Raw genomic sequence first — 21040 nt, 5'->3', positions numbered from 1 at the left:
TCTCCCATTCTGTATAGTCTACTACTTACTTATGGGAAAATACATTGCTTCTTTTAAAGATAATTGAAATCTGTCACTGATGAAACATTCACCCTAAATAGGGGACATGTTCATATAAAAATAAACAATTTTAAGATAAATGTAATGAGTTAAAAATCCAAATTTGTCAAATCATAGTATCTAATTATATCACTATAATTATTTCAAGAGAAATACACACTTGCAAAATTATTGAAGACTTTATAAAGTAATAAATTATCTAAAATTGATACTTGTCTTTTATTCTATATATTGATTCTTCCTTTGATAAGCACTTTGGATTTATCTCAGAACATTATAAACTCACCAGATTAGTTTCCTGTAGAGTTAACCTATTGGACAAGCTGAAACTAGCATTGGATGTGGGTTATAAATAGTCTTCCAGCCACAAATGACGTTGCTAGTGATGTAGAGAACTCAGATATTGTGAGTCCCCTGAATGTCAGTGATTGGTTTCTCTTAAAACTTTATACGGGTTTTGTGGTGAAAACCAATATAAGTTTGGATTTTTTAAAGGACAGATCAACTCCATATTCTCTACAGTTTTCAAAGGGAAGAGAATATCTTAGATTTCTATATCAGTGGGATTATTTTTATCATTGATAGAAGAAGTTCAGTAGAAAAAATATCTAGTGTCCTTTATTATTGTTTTCAGTCGTTTTAGAAAACTTAATGAATTTTTGAAGATATACTTTCATTTTTATATGTCATTTCTTCATGTCTTTCTCATTCATGACCAATAAGTAAGTTAATGCCTTATTTTTTCATTTTTAAAAATTTATTATATTTAAAAAAAACAATCAAAATTCTCACTCCCTCCCCTCCTCTCACTCCCTCCATGTAACATGAGGGCCGGTTTGTTGGGGTATCTGTCCCGCCCGGTACCCCTCAGCCGGCATGCCCCAAAGAGAAATCATACACAGGACTCCATAAGATTATAAACTGATTGGCCCATTAGGTCAGGCTTCTTGTTAACTCTTATAATTTATGTTACTCCATTATCCTTATCTACTTTAGCACATGGCTCCGTACCTTTCTCAGCTGGGCAAGTTACATGCTGCCTCTTCAGTGATCTGTGCAGGAGTGGCTGAGGGACCTTTCTCCTCCGTAGCCTTATTCTATTCTCATTGCCCCGCCTATACTGCCTGCCTGGCCAATCAGTGTTTTATTAAAATATGATTGACAGAATACAGACAATTCTCCCACACCATTTCCCTCTTTTTTTTTAAACAAAAAAAATTTTACTATGTCAAACTGAAAGCCTTTCTTTTTTGTTTAAACAGAAAAAGGGGAAATGATGGAGGAGGGTTATCTGTCTATTGTTTTATTTTCATTGGTCAATAAAGAGACTGCCTTGGCCCTTTGATAGGACAGAAAATTAGGTAGGCGGAGTAAACAGAATAGAATGCTGGGAAGAGGGCAATGAGGCAGAAGCCATGGAGCCAGCCACCAGGTCAGACATGCTGAATCTTTTCCGGTAAGTCACCACCTCGTGGTGCTACAGATTATTAGAAATGGGTTAATATCAAGATATGAGAGTTAGTCAGTAACTAACTCTCTAGAGATAATGGGCCAGCAGTGCTTAAATGAATACAATTTGTGTGTTGTTATTTCCGGGGCTAAGCTAGCTGTGTGGGAGCTGGGTGAGGCGAAAAGCAGGCCTGCCCGCAGCTCCTCACTACACCTCCACACACCTTCCCACTCCTACCCCTCCAATCTGAAGAGAGGACAAAGCACCCTGTCCTGTGGCAAGTCCAAGGCCCTTCATACTACATCTAGGTTGAGCAAGTTATACATCCAAAAAGAATAGGATCCCTAAAGGTCAGTACATGCAATAGAGACAAATTGCAGTGCTACGGTCATAGGCCCCTCAGTCTGCCCCAACTATCAACCACATTCAGAAGGACTAGTTTGATCCCATACCTGTTCGCTCCCAGTCCAGTTGGAGTTGGTGAGCTCCCATTAATTCAGGCAAACTGTCTCAGTGGGTGAACCACTCATGGTCTTGACCTCCTTGCTCATACTCACTCCTTCTACTCTTCTACTGAACCTTGGGAGTTCAGTCCAGTGCTCCAATGTGGGTCTCTGTATCTGTTTTCATTTGTTGTTGGACGAAGGTTCTATGGTGATATTTAAGATAATCATCAGTCTGACTACAGGGCAAGGCCAGTTAAGGCACCCTTTCCTCTATTGCTTAGGGTCTTAGCTGCTGCCATCCTTGTGGATTCCTGGGCATTTTTCTAGAGCCAGGTCTCTTGCTAACCCCATAATGGCTCCCTCAATCAAGATATCCCTTTCCTTGCTCTCATATCTGTCATTCCTCTATCTCGACTATCCCAGTCCCTCAAGTACTCCTCAAGCCTCCCCTTCTCTGTTCCTCTTTACCTTCTACTCTTCTTTCTGCCCCGCACCTTTATGATTCCAATTTTGTCAGGCAATCCTTTAGATATATACCCAAAACTGGTATTACTGGGTTTTGAGAAAGGTTGTTTCCTAAATTTCTGAGAAATCACCACACTGACATCCAAGCTGGTTGTACCAGCTTGCATTCCCACCAGGACATGTGGGAATGTAAGGACTTACATACATCTAATCTACATGGGAAGTATAATGTAGAAAAAGACAAGATCTCCTGAGTAAATTGGGAGTTGGCGACCTCGGGGAGGGTTCAAGGGGGAGGGGAGAGGCTGGGAGGGGAACAAAGAAAAATTTAGAGTTTAATAAAAATCAATGAAAAATAAGAAAGAAAAGAAAAGAAAATGTAAAAACCTATTTTAAGAAACATTCTTTGTTAACTTACATTAGGAGAGCAAATTAAACAGGGTCCTGGTGATAACGGCCCATGAAGATTGACTATCTTAGCCATTCCCAGGGCTGAACCTTTAGGTTTTCAGCTCTTCACTGAACTAGTAACTCTGCTGAACTTTGAATTAACAAAATAAAAACCATCCAGGGCACAAAAGGGAAGAAGAAGCTGCAATTTCCTCTTATCGAAAGAGACAAGGCATTCCCACCAGCAATGGATGAGTGTTCCCCTTACTCCACATCCTCTCCAGCTGGTGTGAATGTAGTGCAACCACTTTGGAAATCAGTGTGGAGGTTTCTCAGGAAATTGGGAGTCAACCTACCTTAGGATCCAGCAATACTACTCTTGGGAATATACCCAAGAGATGCCCAATCATACTACAAAAGCATTTGTTCAACTATGTTCATAGAAGCACTATTTGTAATAGCTGGAACCTGGAAACAATTTAGGTGCCCCTCAATGGAAGAATGGATAAAGAAAGTATGCCACATTTACACATTAGAGTACTACTCAGCGATAGAAAACAATGACATTTTGAATTTTGCATGCAAATGGATGGAAATAGAAAATGCCTTACTGAGTGAGGTAACCCAGACCCAAAAAGATGAATATGGTATGTACTCACTCATTAGTGGACTCTGGCCATAAACAAAGGACATTGAGCATATAGGTCACAAGTCTAGAGAAGCCAAATAATAAGGTGAACCTAAATATATATGGATATCCCATATATGGATTCCAAATATATATGGATATTATATATGGATCCTCTTAGAAATTAGAAGCAGACAAGATTGTTAGGCAAGGGTTAGGAGCATGTGGTTGGGGTGGGGGTGGGGTAGGGGAAGGAGAGAGGGGGAGAGAGAAAGGAGAAGGGAAGGATTGGGGAGAGCTTGGGGGAGTGGGAGGGTTGAGATGGAAGAAGGGCGAATATAGGAGCAGGGAAGAATATATCTTAATTAAGGGAGTCATTTTAGGGTTGGCAAGAGACTTGGCTCTAGAGGGGGTCCCAGGTGTCCACGGGGATTTCCCCAGCTAGGTCCTTGGGCAGCAGAGGAGAGGATGCCTAAACTGGCCTTGACCCACTATCACACTGATGATTATCTCGAATATCACCATAGAACCTTTGTCCAGCGATAGATGGAGGTAGAGACAGAGACCCACATCAGAGCATTGGACTGAGCTTCCAAGGTCCAGGTGAAGAGCAGAAGGAGGGAGAAGATGAGAAAAGAAAGTCTTGACCGGGAGGGATTGGTCCACCCACTGAGACAGTATGTCTGATCTATTGGGAGCTCACCAAATCCAGTTGTGCTGGGACTGAATTAGCTTGTGATCAAACTGGACTCTGTGAATGTGGCTGAATGTGGCTGACAATGGGTGCTGACTGTCAAGCCCTTGATAATGGCACTGGGACTTGTTTCTATTGCATGTACTGACTTTTGGGGTCCCTAGTCTGTTTGGATACACACCTTCCTAGGCCTGTGTGGAGCGGGGAGGGCCTTGGACTTCCCATAGGGCAGGGTACCCTGCAATCTCTTAAGACTGAAGGGGGAGGGAGTGGGGAAGCAGGAGGGGAATGGGAGGAGTGGAGGAGGTTGAAATTTTTTAATGGAAAAATAAAAAAAAGAGACAAGGCATGAAATCTTCCGTTTTAGGGACAAATAGTAAATCATTTATGCAAGAGTGATTTGGGAGAGAAAACGTGGAAGGAGCCAAGAAAAACATTGCTAGAGTTAAGATTCACCCAGAATGGGGTTCGAGATTGCAGGAATACACATCACTTCACAGGAAGAAACCCAAAAGGCTACAGCAAAAGCTCTGTGTCAGGGCTGAGAGTCATCTCTCCAGATCCTTGGCTGCTGCTCACTAGTTCCCGAGCTATAAAATCGTTTTTTTTTTTTTCTTAATTCTTTGTCTGAGCCAGCACCTTAGAGACCCCACAAGAGCTTAAGTTTAAATCTTCAGCTTTGCCTGACAAATAAGTGGGACAGGCCCACCGACCTCCTTGACTAGACGTGATTTTTCTCATCTACTTTAGAATTTTTGCATCAATCAGTATCCATTTATTTTTCAAGAAATTATGTGCTGAGGTGTAAATTTCCTGTTACCAACTTTTATAATTATTTTCCTGTTATTGAACGTTTTAATTTTACATTTAATCATTCATATCGTCATGAATTTTGAAGTCAAAGCCCATGCATTGCTCTAAATTGGTTAAGAAGTAAAGGAAGGGTTGGCTAGATGGTTCTGAGAGTAAAGGTGCTTGCTGCCAAGCCTGATGATCTGAGTTCAATTCCTGGAAGTCACACAGTAGAAAAAGAGAAATGACTCTTGCCAGTTGTCTTTTGACTTCTACACATCCATCATGGCATGCATATACCACCATCATATAAAATAAAGAAAAATGTTTAAAATTTTTAATAAAAAAGGTAATACAAAGAGAGGGAAAAAAAGAATCAATGGGTCACAAAACAAAACCAATACTCTAGGCTTTTAAAGTTATGATTGCTTACAAATACACTGTCCCTCAGAAAAAGGTTAGATAGTCTCAATTTCTTCTATAAGAAGAGAGGAAATAACCATCAGCATCATAATAGAAATATGCTTATCTACTATGAGCTTTAAATCATATACATATCATAGTACAGTAACTGCAGTAAATAAAAAGCAGTATACTTTTAAATATATTTTGCTCACTTGTTCTTTTATACTATTTTTAAACTCTTTCAAAACTTGCAACATTAATTGCCTAACATACTAAAAAGCATCTCATCATTATTATTGACATTAATATAAAATGTTTAATTATTCATAGTAAATTAGTGTATTTTAATTTCCATGTATGTGTTTTGTGGATGTGTGTATATGGGTGTGGTCCTTGGGACTGTATTAATAGCCTTGAACATACTAAGAAAGCACTCTACTTTTGTGTCTCTGACTATAATGGTAACAGTGATAAATTTTTATTTTTATGCACCCAGCCCCTCTCCCTCCTCTCCTCACATTCCCTCCCCAAACTCTACTCTGCCTCCCATGCCCATCCACTTCTTCTCAGTATCTCTCTATAAGAGGGTAGGCCTCCCCTTGGACATCAACCAAAATGGCACACCAAATTGCAATAAGACTAGACGCTGCCCCTCCTATTAAGGCTGAACAATCAAACCCAGTATGAGGAAAAGGGACACAAAAAGAAGGTAACAGAGTCAGAGACAGCACCTGCTCCCACTGTTAAGAGTCTCACAAAAGACCAAGCTGCACAAGTGTAAAGTATATGTAGAGGGCATAGGTCAGTCCCATACAGGCTCCCTGGTTGTTGGTTCAAACTCTGTGAGCCACTATGAGCTCTGGTTAGTTGATTCTGTGGGATTTCTTAATGTGTCCTGGTTCCTACAATCCTTCCTCCTCAACATCCACAGGATTCCCTGAGCCCTTCCTAATGTTTGGCTGTGAGTCTTACCATCTGATGGTAACACTATTATGTTAAGAAACTAGTTAACAAATTATGTCAAAAGTCCCAGATTCAAAGGAGGTGTTAAAAACTCAAATTCATATATATATCTAAAACTGGGATAAGAGTTTCCCAGCCTTTCAAAATCTTAGTATATTTCTTTTATAGACTAAACTTCAATGTGAATTTGAAAGTATAATTGTACAGAATCTTCAGTAATTTGGCAAGTGTCCCTTAGAATAAAGAGGGGGCAGCAGAATATGTCTGTAACAACATTTCCTGGCAATAATTGGCTGTGCAGTTGCTATGATAGTGTACTAAGTCTGTTAAATAGCTCATTTAGCAAATCCTTCAGAGGTGAGCAGAAAGGAACAGAGTCCTGGTCCCTTTGAGACTGGGCATATATGCATGTTACCATATACCTTATACCTATAATTATTATGTGGAGAGAAAAGGTGTTCATTTCTCATATATTCTCATTGAATTTTTCAGTGTAAGTCTGGCTTTGACTTTAAAAATATTTTTATATATTAAACTGGATAATAGTGTTTTTTTTTCTGGAGAGAATATTTCAGTTTCTTTCAGAAAGTCTAACTCTGGTCTTCTGAAAGAGAGTCCGTGTACTTTCTCCTGTTTCCATATTTTCTACAACACAAAGCAACAGTGAATGAAACTAAAGTACTGTTTGTCTGGAATGACTCAATTCTCTGATTGGCATGTTCCCAGTACTCTTCTATGTGATTCATCATGAGCTGAAGAGGAGTAGACTATGAGCAGTATATTGGAAACATTGTCTTTATCTCAAAAAGAAAGGGTAAGATTTCCAATACAACTCAATCTATTTTATTTATCTTTTCTCCCATTGAGGATCAGGTCATCTTTGTTTTCAGTTCTGAAAAACCTAAAATAACAGAAACATGTTTTCTTCATTGGTGTGAAGTTGGTAATAGTTTGTGTTTCTTTATCTTACTCTGGCTTCTGAGACTGGACAGTGTCTCCAGTTATCTACTTACTTCTTATTTACAAAGTGTAGGGTCTGAACAGAGAAGAGGAGTGGGCCCTCAGGACAGGGAGCCATTTTGCCATGAAGCTGCTCAGACAGTATGATACTAGGGATGAAATCAGTATTGTGGTTCTGCATAAACTTTCTGTTTACAATTCACCCTGTGGATTTGATTTAAGGGCTAATACAAAGAATATAAGACAGAAAGCAGCTATACTTAAATCTTAGAACAATGTATAGTACTTTGTTTACACTTTTATGAAATTTGTCCTGATTTATCTCATGATCTTCCTCCTCTGACTCTTACTGGCAATTATATTCTTTTCCTTTTCACTGTGACTCTTTACATAACTATGACAGATACGATTGCAGTACAGATACAGAGGTTATAACACTTGAAGCCCAAAGGCTTGGCTTCTGGCCCTGCGTCTTATCTGGCTGCTGTTGATAGATAACCAACATGGTCTTGGTAATTACAACATACTGTAATGGGTGCAGACTGGAATAGCACAAACTTGTCTTATTTGTGTATTTAAAAGTGACTGAATAAACAATGCTAAAAGAAAAATGAGACAAGTATCTATTATGGATGACAGAACTCAACAAATTCACACTTACAAACTTTAAAACAGAAATATATTAGAATACCACCCTCCACTATGTGAACCTACGTTGGTGTTCTGAGAAAATGATATTTGCATTGTGCTCTCTGTCCAGACAAAAAGAGAGACAAATGGTTTTAGAAAAGGGAAGTTCATCAGGCTTAACAGGGGGAACTTAGAGAAATAGAAACTGTCCAGTTGTGGTTATATAGAGTCAAGGGGTGAGACACAGCTGGAACGGTGGTGCTGGAAGTGAGAGTGAGTATCTCAGTTCCTGTGATTTGAAACCGTAATAATTTTATAGCACATGAATCATTTCATTTCACAAGCTCCCTTGTCCATTTATAGTGCTGAAAGGAAAAGGCAAAGAAAGAGAATATTGGAAAACTAAAGGTAAAAATCCAAATGCTGATCCTTGTTTTCTGATTCGAGACAGAAAAGACAAATCACTAAAGGCTGTCAGTGATTTTATTAATTAATTCCTGGAATATTCAAATTTCTGTTCTGTATTAATCACTAGATTAGATAGATAGATAGATAGATAGATAGATAGATAGATAGATAGATAGATAGATAGAAACACAATAGGTACATAGAGATATATGTGAATATGTTTGCTTGTAAGTATATATCCCAATGTGATTTATTGTACTTTTGCCACTAAATATTATGAGATATTAGGACATAATAATTGTAAAATTTTGTGCCAAAAGAATCATAGCCAAACCCATATAATTATTAAAATAATCTTTTATAAAACAGAAGGAGGAAATGTAAATTTGCTATTCCTCTAGAAAATAGTTGAGAAGGAGAACTTCCACTCCTCTAAGACAGGGAATCCCATGGAGACATAAAACATGAGATGCCCTGCATGGTCATTCTTCTTTATTTGGCTGTTGACATCAATATTCCTAACAGACTTCCATTATGAATTTTGTATGTGTTTATTTGTGGAATCATGAATAATCATTCTCATTTTTGTTTGAAAATTGTTTATTCATTCAATTTTAGCACACCCAAAAAGGAAAGTTTCTGTTCTTCCACTTCACACTGATTACAAAACCTGCTTGTATATCACACAGCAGCCAGAGATGACCCAGGATCAGACGCAAAGATTTTGAGCTCCGTCTCTTTTAACCCATTTAATTTTTCAAGGCAAAGCTTAATTATTTTTAAGTATAAGGAGAGAGCAACAGATGTATGAAGCAGGAGAACACTGGGTTTTCACTACACCTAAGCTCTTCAGTACCTCCTACACAAAAATCATAAAATTCCACTGAATAACTCAGTATTTTTTATTTCATGAGATAAATGAAATTTGCTTTTGTTTTAATTCCTTTTATTTCTCTGTGGGTCTGTCTGTCTCTTTTTTCTCTATTTCTGTGACCATCTCTCTGTGTCTCTGTCTCATCTATCAGTCTCTCTTTTTTGCTCTGTGTATGTGTGTCTGTGTATGTATGTATGTGTGTGTGTGTGTCCGTGTGTATGCACGTGTGTAGTGTGGTAAAAGCCAAAGGGCATCATTCAGAAATCAGTAGTTTTTTTCTTTCTGTAATGTAGATTCTAGGGATCAAGTTTAAATCGTCAGTCTTGGTGGAAGCACCTTTTCTTGCTGAGCATCTCACCATGTCCTTGTGAAAAAATCTTAATAGTGGGTGTTCTCATGATTTGCATGTTTCAATTTTATAATAAACTAATGAAAACACACTCAAAATTCATCACATTACTTTCATGAACCTCTTACAAGAAACCACTTATACCTCTAAATCTTTGTTTTGAAGTCAAGCTACGTAGGTGAGCTATATCGATTAGTTTACTTAGAACTCTATTTTTTCTTTTCATTAGATAACTTTTCTCTAATTCAAATATCATTGGAATCTACACCATTAGATGTGTTCTGTTTCAATGTTGCCTTCATTGCAGAAATGCTATATTTAAGATGCTATATAATTTTTTCTTTATGTTTTTATAGTTAGAAAAACAAAAAAGTTGTTTTTTTTTTTACCATGTGGCCACTAGAGAAACTCTATCAATATTTTTAAGGTTGATATTATCTCAGCTACTTGGAAGAAAAATTAGGGTTGAAAGAATTTAAAAATTGAGCAAATAAACAACTTGAAATTCAGGATTTATGAAAGGGGAGACCATGACTGAAGACCCAGTCATGAAAGTCATCATAGCAATGGCACAGTGGTTCTTAATCACATCTGTATAAGCTTATATCGATTTCACTAACCTTTACAGAAACCCTGCAGAGGGAGATTGTTGTATTTTGCTTCATTATTTGTCACTACTCTGGTGCTCAAGTTTTATATCTCTAGTGGGCAGAGAAGTGGTATTCAAGTGTGCTCAAAGAAGTGGCACACGCCTCTCACTTAACCTCACTGAAAACACCTAGAATCTGGCTGGAAACTTATTTTTGTCATTTGAGGTTTTAATTCATCTTTAAGTAATTTCAACTTCTAACAATTACATCACTTAGGACATTGTTCTTTTCTTTCTGAAGATAATTTATATTCTTCTAATGCTAACCAATAGTACCTTAAATAACTAATTAATTGATTTACATTTATCTGTTTTTCTTGAAAAGAGAATTATTTTATACAGTGTATGCTGATTAGTTTTCCTTCCCCCAATTCTTCTCAGAATAGATCCACCTCCTAACCCTCCCAAATCCACACCATATCTTGTTCACTCTTGTAGGCAGACAAAGAATGTTTGTTCATTTCCTGACCACCCAGAACTGAAATAATCACACAGGAACTATATCAATTGCAACCCTGTTTGGCCAATAGCTTAAGTGTATTTATTATTAGCTCTTACATCATAAATTAACCCATTCCTATTGTTTTTTGCTTTTTAACCAGGAGGCTTATGGTATACCAGTAAGATACCAGCTGGTGGCAAGTGTGTATGTATCTCCTTAGCACTTACATTGTATCTCAATTGACTCTGCCTTCTTTTCTCCTCTGTCTCAGCTTAGAATTCCCACCTTACTCTATTCTGTCCTGTCATAGAGCCAAGAAGCTTCTTTATTCAATTGTCAATAAAAACAACACATATACAGAAGGATTTCCCACAACACACTCTCCTTAGAAAACAAATTGTTACAAAAAGGAAGAATAAGACTGTAAAGTAAGATAAACATAAAAACAAACAAACATCATGAGACAAAACAAACAAACAAACACAAAAAGAAAGAAGCCAAGACTCAAATGTTACAAGGTCGGCTTTGTACAAGTAATTTTGATTTTTTCTTTGAAACAAAAGACAATCCTGGAAGAGTAAAAAAATAGTGTTATATTTTAAAGAATGCTTTGTAGGGCTAAATTAAAGTAGAGGCATTATCAAACTGTAATATATGACATGTGAAGATGTCACAACAAAAGAAATAATTACAAATATAACTAAATCTCATTCTTTATTAACAAATATCTTTATTTTGCTAGATTAATGTCCATTCAAACAAATATCAAGATTGAGAAATTACTTTACAAAGATGAGAAGATGTATGACATTTTCAGGAAAATATGAAAATGTAAGTTATTTATGGAAAATTTTGTATAACTCTAATGAAATATATTTTTATTTTTAGCAGCCAATTAATGTAAAAGATGATATCACAAGAAATTTTTTTTAGAAACTTAGCTTTTCTGAAAATAAATTATGGCCACACTTGTATGTAAGATATGTATGCAGACCCACAGATACAGATACACTAATAAATCTCTGCAGAAGTATATATATACTCAAGGTATTTCTGTCCATACAGTAAAAGTGTAAATCCATTGTCAGTTATATTACAATTCTCTTTAATGTTTTAATTTGCTTTGATTATTTCATCATGACATGATTTATTGCAAAGTAAGTTTATAGTTAACCAAGTTATATAAAGTATTGAAAAACATTAATGTTTACCAATAACAATGATTCCTTTAGCATTAGGTAACATTCTTCATGTTTCAGAAATTGTTGTTTTATAAAATTATTATTTATAAAGAAAAAATTACAAACTGTATGTTTCTCAAAAGAAACTATGTTTATAATTTGACATCTTTAAATTTCAGTTAATATTTAAGACTGCAAATTATAAAAACATATGGTCAGTTAGATGCAAACAGAGAAGAGATCCTGATGACATGAAATCCATCCCTGCACTGTTATGATGGAAGGAGAAAATTACATCCTCTGTCCTTCACATGAATGTGACAGCATCAGTGGACATGCATACACACACACACACACAAAGATAAACACATGAATTGACATAATCAAACATGATAATAATTTTATAGACATTATAAGTAAAAGTGATGAAATGAAATTACATTGATCATTTTTTTCAATCACATTGGTACAAAGATTTAAATAAGCAATTAAAAGGCTATACAAAACTTAACATTACAACAATGTAGTTTTTCAAATACTATTGAAAATAATTTATATGTATATATAGTCATAAATAATTTTAAAAATGTTTTTCATGTTCATAGATATCAAAAATTTTAATAAAAGCTCAAACTTAAAGGTAGAAAAGTTTGATATTTAATGGAATAAGCTTAGATGTATTAAAAACATAATATAGTTTTGTTTGATTATAACAAACTCAAATTATTGTACAAATCCTTATTTTATCATAGTAACAGTTACATGGTATTGTGAATATAAGAGGTAATTTTGAAATATGACTAAATAAATTTTTGTAGAGTATAATTTATCCAGGAATTAAATGACTAAAGGATAAAAGACACAAAAATGTGATATGGGATGTACTTCTGTATATGTGTTGCTTGTTTTTATTGGTTGATGAATAAAGGTATTTTGAATGGTTTAACAGTTTAAAGCCAGGCAGGTAATCTAAACAGAGATAGAGAGAGAGTAGGTGGAGTCAAAGAGAGGTTATGTAGCCACATAATGCAAACATTACTAATAAGCCAGTCTTGTGGCAATACGTAGATTAATAGAAGTGGGTTAATTTAAGATGTAAGAGCTGACTAGGAATATACCTGACCAAACAGTGCTATAATTAATATAGTTTCTGCTTGATTCTTCAGCTTCTGGCATCCCAAAAATGAAGGTGCAGTCTCTGTTTACCAAGATGAAAGAATTGAATTGAGATTTTTATTATAATGGAATCATTAATAGTAGTTGTTAATTGTATTAAATAGTGCCTTTCAAATTATACAGGAAGAGAATTAAGCAATGGGGTCTATGTAAGTATGCATGTACTCATTTCTTCATATACACATATATATCCCTGTACCCTTGAAGGTTCTCATTTCCTGAAAACATTCAGAATGAAGTAGAGGAAATATTTGTGCTCATACCCATTAACAAACACATACTTTTCCTAAGTTTCCAGATCACTAAGTCATTTTTTCAAAGACAGAACAAATTCTGCACTTTGGTACATCAGCGGGAATCAAAGCAGAATTAAACAACACTCATTTTTTTCATTCCTGAAATTCAAAACTTTGATCCAGTTCAATAAACTTTTGAGTCAATTTGAGATCTAAGTATCTATGTTGAAATTTTAAACAACAGACATTGGGGTAATTGAAATCTTCAGGGCTATCATGACAAAGAAAACTGAGACAAATAACCTGGGATAGACCAATTGAATCCCAAGTTTCACTGATCCAAATATGCTATTTTTTTCTTGGCAGGTTAAAAATTTGTCAGACTCTTCTTATCTACTACAACCACTGATATGATGCATAACAATAGTGTGACTGAATTCATTTTGTTTGGGTTGACACAGAATCCAGAAAAACAGAAGGCAGTATTTGGAGTCTTCTTGATTCTTTACCTTATGACACTAATTGGAAACTTTCTCATTGTGGTGACCATTAAGAAAAGTAGGACACTTGACAGCCCCATGTACCTTTTTCTCTTCTATTTGTCCTTTGCTGATGCTTGCTTCTCTACAACTACAGCCCCTAGATTGATTGTGGATTCCCTCTCTAAGAAAAAAACCATTACCTATAATGAATGTATGACTCAGGTCTTTGCAGCTCACTTCTTTGGGTGCATGGAGATCTTTGTGCTCATCCTCATGGCCTTTGATCGCTATGTAGCAATCTGTAAGCCTCTAAGATATACAACCATAATGAGCCAACGTATCTGTGGTGTATTAGTGATTTTTGCCTGGGTAGGTTCTTGTATCCACTCTTCAGCACAGCTTTTCTTGGCCTTAAGACTACCATTCTGTGGCCCAAATGTGATTGATCACTATTTCTGTGATTTGCAGCCCTTGCTGAAACTTGCCTGCATGGATACCTATGTGATAAATTTGCTAGTTGTGTCTAATAGTGGTGCCATATGCATGGTAAGTTTCCTAGTACTGTTTATCTCCTATATTGTCATTTTATACTCTCTGAGAAACCACAGTGCAGAAGGAAGACGAAAGGCCCTTTCTACTTGCACTTCTCATTTCATTGTGGTAGTCTTATTTTTTGGTCCCTGTATATTTATATACACACGTCCACTAACCACTTTTCCAGTTGACAAGATGGTGGCTGTGTTTTATACAATTGGAACACCTTTGCTCAACCCTCTTATCTATACTCTGAGAAATGCAGAAGTAAAAAATGCAATGAAAAAAATGTGTGGTAATGACTTCAATTGATAAACACTGTACTAAAGTGTTTATAGTATAAACACTATACCGATTCTAAAGTATAACACCTTTACAGTTTAGCTTCAATATAGGGACTGAAAATATACAGAATATCTGAGAGTATATAATCAAGATATCTCTCATACACGCACACGTGTGTGTGTGTTTGTATAATACTTTGGAATCAGTGATATGTCTTACTAGGTAAATGCTCTTCAATCAAGTCTAATTACTTGAGTGCAATCCTTGGAACATACATGGCTAACGAGACAATAAACTTATGTCCTCTGACCTCCTCACATGTGTCCTTTTGAATACAGATACATAAATAAGCAAATAAATAAACAAGAAATAAATAGATAAATATATTCAACAAAAATTCTAAAAATCACAATCTGATTAAGTTCTCACTTATGGATAGAAAATTAATAGATAATTAAATATGTAAATGTACATGAAGTTGCTGGGTGGGTGTATATTCTGCTTCATCTTATGGATGTTTGGAAGTCTTAAAGAAGTTTGTCTTGGGGCTGGAGAGATAGCTCAGTGGTTAAGAGCACTGCCTGCTCTTCCAAAGGTCCTGAGTTCAATTCCCGGCAACCACATGGTGGCTCACAACCATCTGTAATGAGGTCTGTTGCCCTTTTCTGGCCTGCAGACATACACACAGACAGAATATTGTATACATAATAAATACATAAATATTAAAAAAAGAAATTTGTCTTGACATTCCTAACTATAAACACTTGTTACAAGAGGAAGTTATCCCTTGCTATCACTGAGGACATCCTCTTATCTGTTCAAAGTACCCCTTCTTTCCACTCAGGCTGCTTTCTGTAAAACTTCTATATGGTTCCTCATGAAAAGTGAATGGCAAATGACTATATCACTCTAGCCCTGAGAAACACTGTTAGTAATGAATACTGTCAATATTGAATAGTGTCAACCAGAAATTTTTATTTGTATCTTTTATAAAGTCAACAAGAAACTAATCTTGCCTAAATTTTTATGATCTCAAATCTTTAAATCAATCAGTGGGTTGGGTTTTATGCTAATTAATTGTATTAACAGAGTGATAGTCCTTCACAGAGTGATGTGTGCTTTTCCAAGTGTATATGGATGTAAGTGTCTGTGTGTGTGTGCATATGCAGAATTTGAAGCGAAGATAAATCACATCTTTACGATTCTCACTATTACCTACTGATCAAGAGTTTTCCTCTAACTGCTTTATTTTGGAGATTAATATATTTTTAGTATACTGTCATCATAGAAGTAGGCAGGGTGGCTGCATAATATTTTGCAATTTCATATAGAGTTCAATCAAACTTTCAAATTTAATAATTAATAGCATAAGTGTTAATGTATAAATATGTTGACTATGATATGGTGATTTATTTCAATTGACAAAGGAGTTATACATTAGTTACATGATAAAAGCTGCACTATTAACTAAAAAAATAATAATTTATTTTTGTTTTGTGGCAGGATCTCACCATATAAATCTGTATGTCCTGGAACCTATTTTGAACACAAAGATGGCCTCAAACCCAGAGACATCCTCCTGCCTCTGCTTCCTAAAAACTGAGAGTAAAGGTATGAGTCACCATGCCCAAACTTCAAAAGTAGTTGTAATTCTGTTTACTAAATTGTAAGCACAGGGGCAGGTGATTTAAATTTATATGATGAACTAAGAAATATTTTAACAGTAAGAATTAGCTTATAACATACATACTCTTTGTTAGCCTATCTTTATCCAGTTAGTAATCCTTACATATTAACCAAATATAAGGTCATATTTCTCACTTTAAGATGCTTTTCAATATTTATATTTTGTGATTAATACCCATTAAAAGTAATTATGAGGTTATTTTAAAAAGTTTCAAATAATAATATTAGTTCTAATTATTTCCATTACTGCTAAATGGAATAATAAGTATAAAATATATAAATATATTATCATAAAACATTTCTAAAAGTTTTTTGAAATTTGCCCTGTAATTGAGAAGAAATGGAAAAATGAAAATTAGTTTAATACTCATTCAATTTTCTGCTTGAATGCACTACAAAAACAAAAACAATAAAAAGGACACTATCAGTGTTGTGAAATAAGTTTCATCTTTGGGTCACTTTGACAGGTGATAATGACCTTTGTCTTCTAACAACCATATAGGCATTTACATGCCTCCCATCTAACAGTTTCCTTCCACTATATGTATGTTTTATTTTCCTCCACTTGTTGGTCTCTTTCTTGAAAATGTCATATTTACTACTTATTTCTCATTTATTTATTTATTTATTATCTATTTACTCATTTATTTCTCCTTTTAGATTTTTTTTAGTCCACAGATTAGCATGTGGTTATTTGTATTATAATTCTTTTATAAATTATTGGTTTCCTTGTACTTATAATACTGATTTACAAAATTAATTACTTATCCTGAAGAAATCACAAGTAAAGTATTATCTGTAATTTCACCCCTGAGTAAAAATCTTCACAGTCCCCCCAAATAAAGTACCTTCCTAAAAGTCATCATAGAATTCTACTTCTGTGATATTAATAATTTCTTATATTTGGGTTATTATTAATTAATAACTTACTTAATTATTTAAATAATTTTAAAACTGTAATTTTATCATTACTTAGAGAAAACAGATATATTGAGATAAAGAATAGTGACATTAACTGGGGTCATAGCTCAGTGGTAGAACACTTATCCATGATGGGAAAGATTAAGTGGTCACTCCCCATTTTGTTGGGAAAAATAATGGCCGAAAAGGAAGACAGAATATAATGATGCTGGGTGGCTTTATTGAAAAAACAACACTCAGTCTCACAGTCAATGTTTTATTCATGCAAATTTATTGACCATATTGATGAGTTCATAAACATAGTTTCAACAACTGTATCATATACTTTAACCATATTCTAAACTCTATTCACCCCACTTTATCTCTCAATATTTTACCCATGTCTTTTTCTTTCTTTTGAATAGCTCCACTTTTCATTTCTGTTACATATATATTGCCTTTTTCATGGTTTAATATATATTAACCTAGGCACATATGTTATAGTTGCACTCACTCAGGGGATCAAATGTTAGCATATTTTTGAGAGCAGTTAGAAGAAAATAATGTGCTTCATGTCTTGTAGGTAGGTGTTGAACACAAGGTGTATGTTAGACAAAAAGGCAATAGAAAGATGGACTAACATAATTCTAAATGAAACAAAGAGATGCTAAGGTATTAGTAAGTCAAGTAAAGGTTCAATGCTGAAAAATTTATAAATCCTATAGTTTATATAATTGAAATTATACAATTTATCTTGTATAGCTACAAACATAAAATATCCTTCTGATTTCTAGGGAAGGTAGGGCAGTTTTATTCATTACTCATTTCTGAAAGACTACTTCATATGAGAAATCTGAAACTTAGCATAAAAGTTACTTGAAAAAAATTTCTAATTCCTCCAAAGTTTCTTCATAGCATTTTTCATCTCTGAATTCCTCAATGTGTAGACAAAAGGATTCAGCATGGGTGTGACAATTGAATCTGACACAGCCATGGCCTTGTCTATGGGGTAGGTAGACACAGGCCTCACATATAAGAAAATACATGGCACAAAAAACAATACAACCACTGTGAAGTGAGAACCACATGTGGAGAGAGCTTTTTGTCGCCCTTCAGAGTTATGAGTCCTTAGAGAACATAGGATAATTATGTAAGAGATAATTAGAATAAGGAAGATGGCCATACACATCACCCCACTGTTGAAGATGACAATGAGACCCAGGGTCTGGGTGTCCATACAGGCCAATGTCAGCAACTGAAACAAATCACATATAAAGTGATCTATGACATTGGGACCACAGAAAGGTATTTGATAAATGAATAGAAGCTGAATGGTTGCATGTGCAAACCCCCCTACCCAAGCACCTCCCAAAAGCATGCAGCACATATGAGTACTCATGATGGTTCTGTAGTGAAGAGGTTTACAAATGGCCACATAGCGATCGTAGGCCATCATAATGAGAAGAATAATCCCCACACCTCCAAAGAAATGCTCTGCGAAGAGCTGAGCCATGCAGCCTTCAAAGGAGATGGTTGTATGTTTAGAAAATGAGTCTACAATCAATTTGGGGGCAATGACAGAAGAATAGGTGATATCCAAAAGGGACAAAAAAGTGAGGAAAAAGTACATTGGTGATCTCAGACTCTGACTTGTGATCATGGTCACTATGATGAGCACATTTCCCAGCACCATGATCACGTACATGAATAGAAACACAGCAGAGAACAATTTCCGCAAGTGCCAGTTCTCTGTAAGACCCAAAAGTATGAACTCTGTCACATTGTTTTGATTTCCCATTTATTTTGTGATTAGCATTCCAACTCATAGTTGTTGAACCTAAAAAAAGAAAGTTTAATTTAAAATTAATCATCTGTGTGCTTCCAGGTCATAAATTCTCATATTGGCTTACTGTACTGCTAACCATTCTGCCATATAAGGTAGAAGAAATATACTTTGAACTCTAGCCATGAAGGCCTGTATGGTGACAAATGACTATAATGTCATCACTTGAAACTTTGAGCCAGAAAGAGCAGAAGTTCAAGACCAAAGTCATCCTTGACTGCATAGTAGTTTGCTCCTGATTAATCTAAATGAGACTGTCTCCCAACAAAACTGTTCTTTCAGGTTAAAAAGGTTCTTCTCTTCTTTTAAGCTTATGTTAATTATCAATGGGCAACATTTTTGGGGAAATAGTTTTAGGACAGGGTTTCTCTGTGTATCTTTGGCTGTCCTTTACCTCACTCTGTAGACCAGCCTCAAACTCACAGAAATCTGTCTGCCTCTGGTCTCTGAGTGCTGGGATTAAAGGAATGCACCACCATACCCCAACTTAGTGTGAAACTTTTGTCCTACATGGGTGTTTAGGCTTCATTTGAAAAATAAAAGACTGAGGTACAATCAGTTTATAAATATTGTGATGTCAGCATATGTCCAGGATTTGCTGACCATTTATGTAAGAAAATTTAGCAAATTGCGCTATTCTTTTGTTTTTTAATGATAATATTTTCTATAGAATTTATTTTGATTATAATTTTCCCTTCCTCTACTATTCCCTATGAATCCCCTCTTCCCCTACCATCAGGATCAACCTCTTTTTTTCTCTCTCCTTAGAAATCAATCAGGCATTTATGGGATAATAACAAAATTAAATGAAACATAAAATAAAAACCAACAAGTCAAAATGGAAAATCAAACAAATAGAAGGAAAAGCAATCAAGAAAAGGTACAATAAAAAAACACAAGAGAAGTATGAAGATGAAGAGACACACTTTTGTGCACAATCAGAAATCTAATAAATACATAAAACCGGAAGCCATCATATATACGCAAAATCTATAGGGAGAAAAGATAGATAAATAAGATAAAATCAAAATGTAAAAGCACTGACACATGATAACGGGACAGGGAACCTCCAATGATGCCATTTCCAAGAAAACTTTAGCTATACCACTGTCATTTCCTGCTTTCCTTCTATCTCTGAAATTATATACTTACTGCATATTATTATCCAATACCTAAGTAACACTGATCAATGATGATTAATTCCCATTTTGAGAATAAATGTAAGAATGGGAAGCTGATTTTCTTGCTTGGAATTATATAATTTTTGTGTTGTAGATTCAGCATTTTATAACAAAAGTAATGAAAGAAGAGATCATAAATTTGAGATGGGCACAAGAAGAATTACAGGGTAATAGAAGCGTATGAAAATGATATGAATACAGTTATCACCCATTAAATTCTCAAAAAATGTAAAAGAAGAAAGAAAACAGGAAGCATTTTGTAAATTGTCCTACTCTTAAAAAACTTTCTTTTTCCCATCACCAACTTTGCCCAGTCCACCTGTAAAACCTATTTACTTTTCTCTTCCCAGCAGGTGGGAGGCATGGAAGAGAGAGAGTATTCAAAGAGATGCCTGAAGCCAGCAAGGTAGAGTCTTAGAGCAATGGAAATTCCCAGGAATCTACATAGCTGACCCTAGCAAAAATTCCTACTAGTGAAGAATAGAGTCTGAAACTTCTGTAACCAGGCAAGGATTTTCTAGTGGAGGGAATGGGACATCAATCCAGTCACAAAACCTTCCACCTACAATTTATCCTTCCTGTAAGATGGGCTTTGGCACAGGTGCCTAGAACTTGTGGAAGCTGCCAACCACTGACTTGTTCAACTGAAACCATGCCTGACATTATCTGCAGGATTATAAACCTGGATAGCTCAAAGATCTAGGATAAAAACAAACAGTTTCTTTAAAAAAAAAAAAAACATGAAACGATTCCCAATAATACTCTACTATACTTGTAGACCACAGCCTAGTCTAATGATCATAGAGAACAGAAAATATTCATCAAGCAACTGAAGGGCAGAGCAGAGGCAAAGACAGAGACACTCAACTAAACATTAGGCATAGTTCCGAGCTTGGGGATGCTGTGCAAGAAGGAGATGAAAGATTGTAGA

At 35.4% G+C, this 21040-nt stretch overlaps 2 protein-coding genes across 2 annotated transcripts; one reads left to right on the top strand and one right to left on the bottom strand.

Annotated features, from left to right (window-relative positions):
* Nucleotides 1–8220: 8220 nt before the first annotated feature.
* Nucleotides 8221–18883, bottom strand: LOC125399391 (olfactory receptor 4C6-like). Its single transcript, XM_087903897.1, has 2 exons — nucleotides 17985–18883; nucleotides 8221–8323 (listed from the first exon to the last, which is right to left on the bottom strand). The coding sequence occupies exons 1-2, from the start codon at nucleotides 18881–18883 to the stop codon at nucleotides 8221–8223; spliced, it is 1002 nt and encodes a 333-aa protein (XP_087760023.1).
* On the top strand, nucleotides 13554–14526 carry LOC125399487 (olfactory receptor 4C11-like). The gene has a single exon (XM_048432900.3). It carries the CDS (start codon nucleotides 13609–13611, stop codon nucleotides 14524–14526), a length of 918 nt encoding a protein of 305 aa, XP_048288857.3. The 5' UTR covers nucleotides 13554–13608.
* Nucleotides 18884–21040: the final 2157 nt, after the last annotated feature.

The sequence above is a fragment of the Myodes glareolus genome, chromosome 3 (assembly GCF_982192425.1).
Source record: "Myodes glareolus chromosome 3, mMyoGla1.1, whole genome shotgun sequence".
In the NCBI taxonomy this organism is placed as follows: Eukaryota; Metazoa; Chordata; class Mammalia; order Rodentia; family Cricetidae; genus Myodes; species Myodes glareolus.
The sequence above is the reverse complement of the archived record's forward strand: the minus strand, read 5'-3'. Positions and strand labels throughout refer to the sequence as shown.

What these genes read in the sequence shown, in the direction of transcription:
- LOC125399487 (XM_048432900.3), top strand. Translation starts at nt 13,609, where the DNA reads ATGATGCATAACAATAGTGTGACTGAATTCATTTTGTTTGGGTTGACA.
- LOC125399391 (XM_087903897.1), bottom strand. Translation starts at nt 18,883, where the DNA reads ATGGGAAATCAAAACAATGTGACAGAGTTCATACTTTTGGGTCTTACA. An exon ending in AATGCTATGAAGAAACTTTG is followed by an intron (nt 8,324 to 17,984) that starts GAGGAATTAGAA and finishes TCTGTCTCGAAT; the next exon opens with CAGAAAACAAGGATCAGCAT.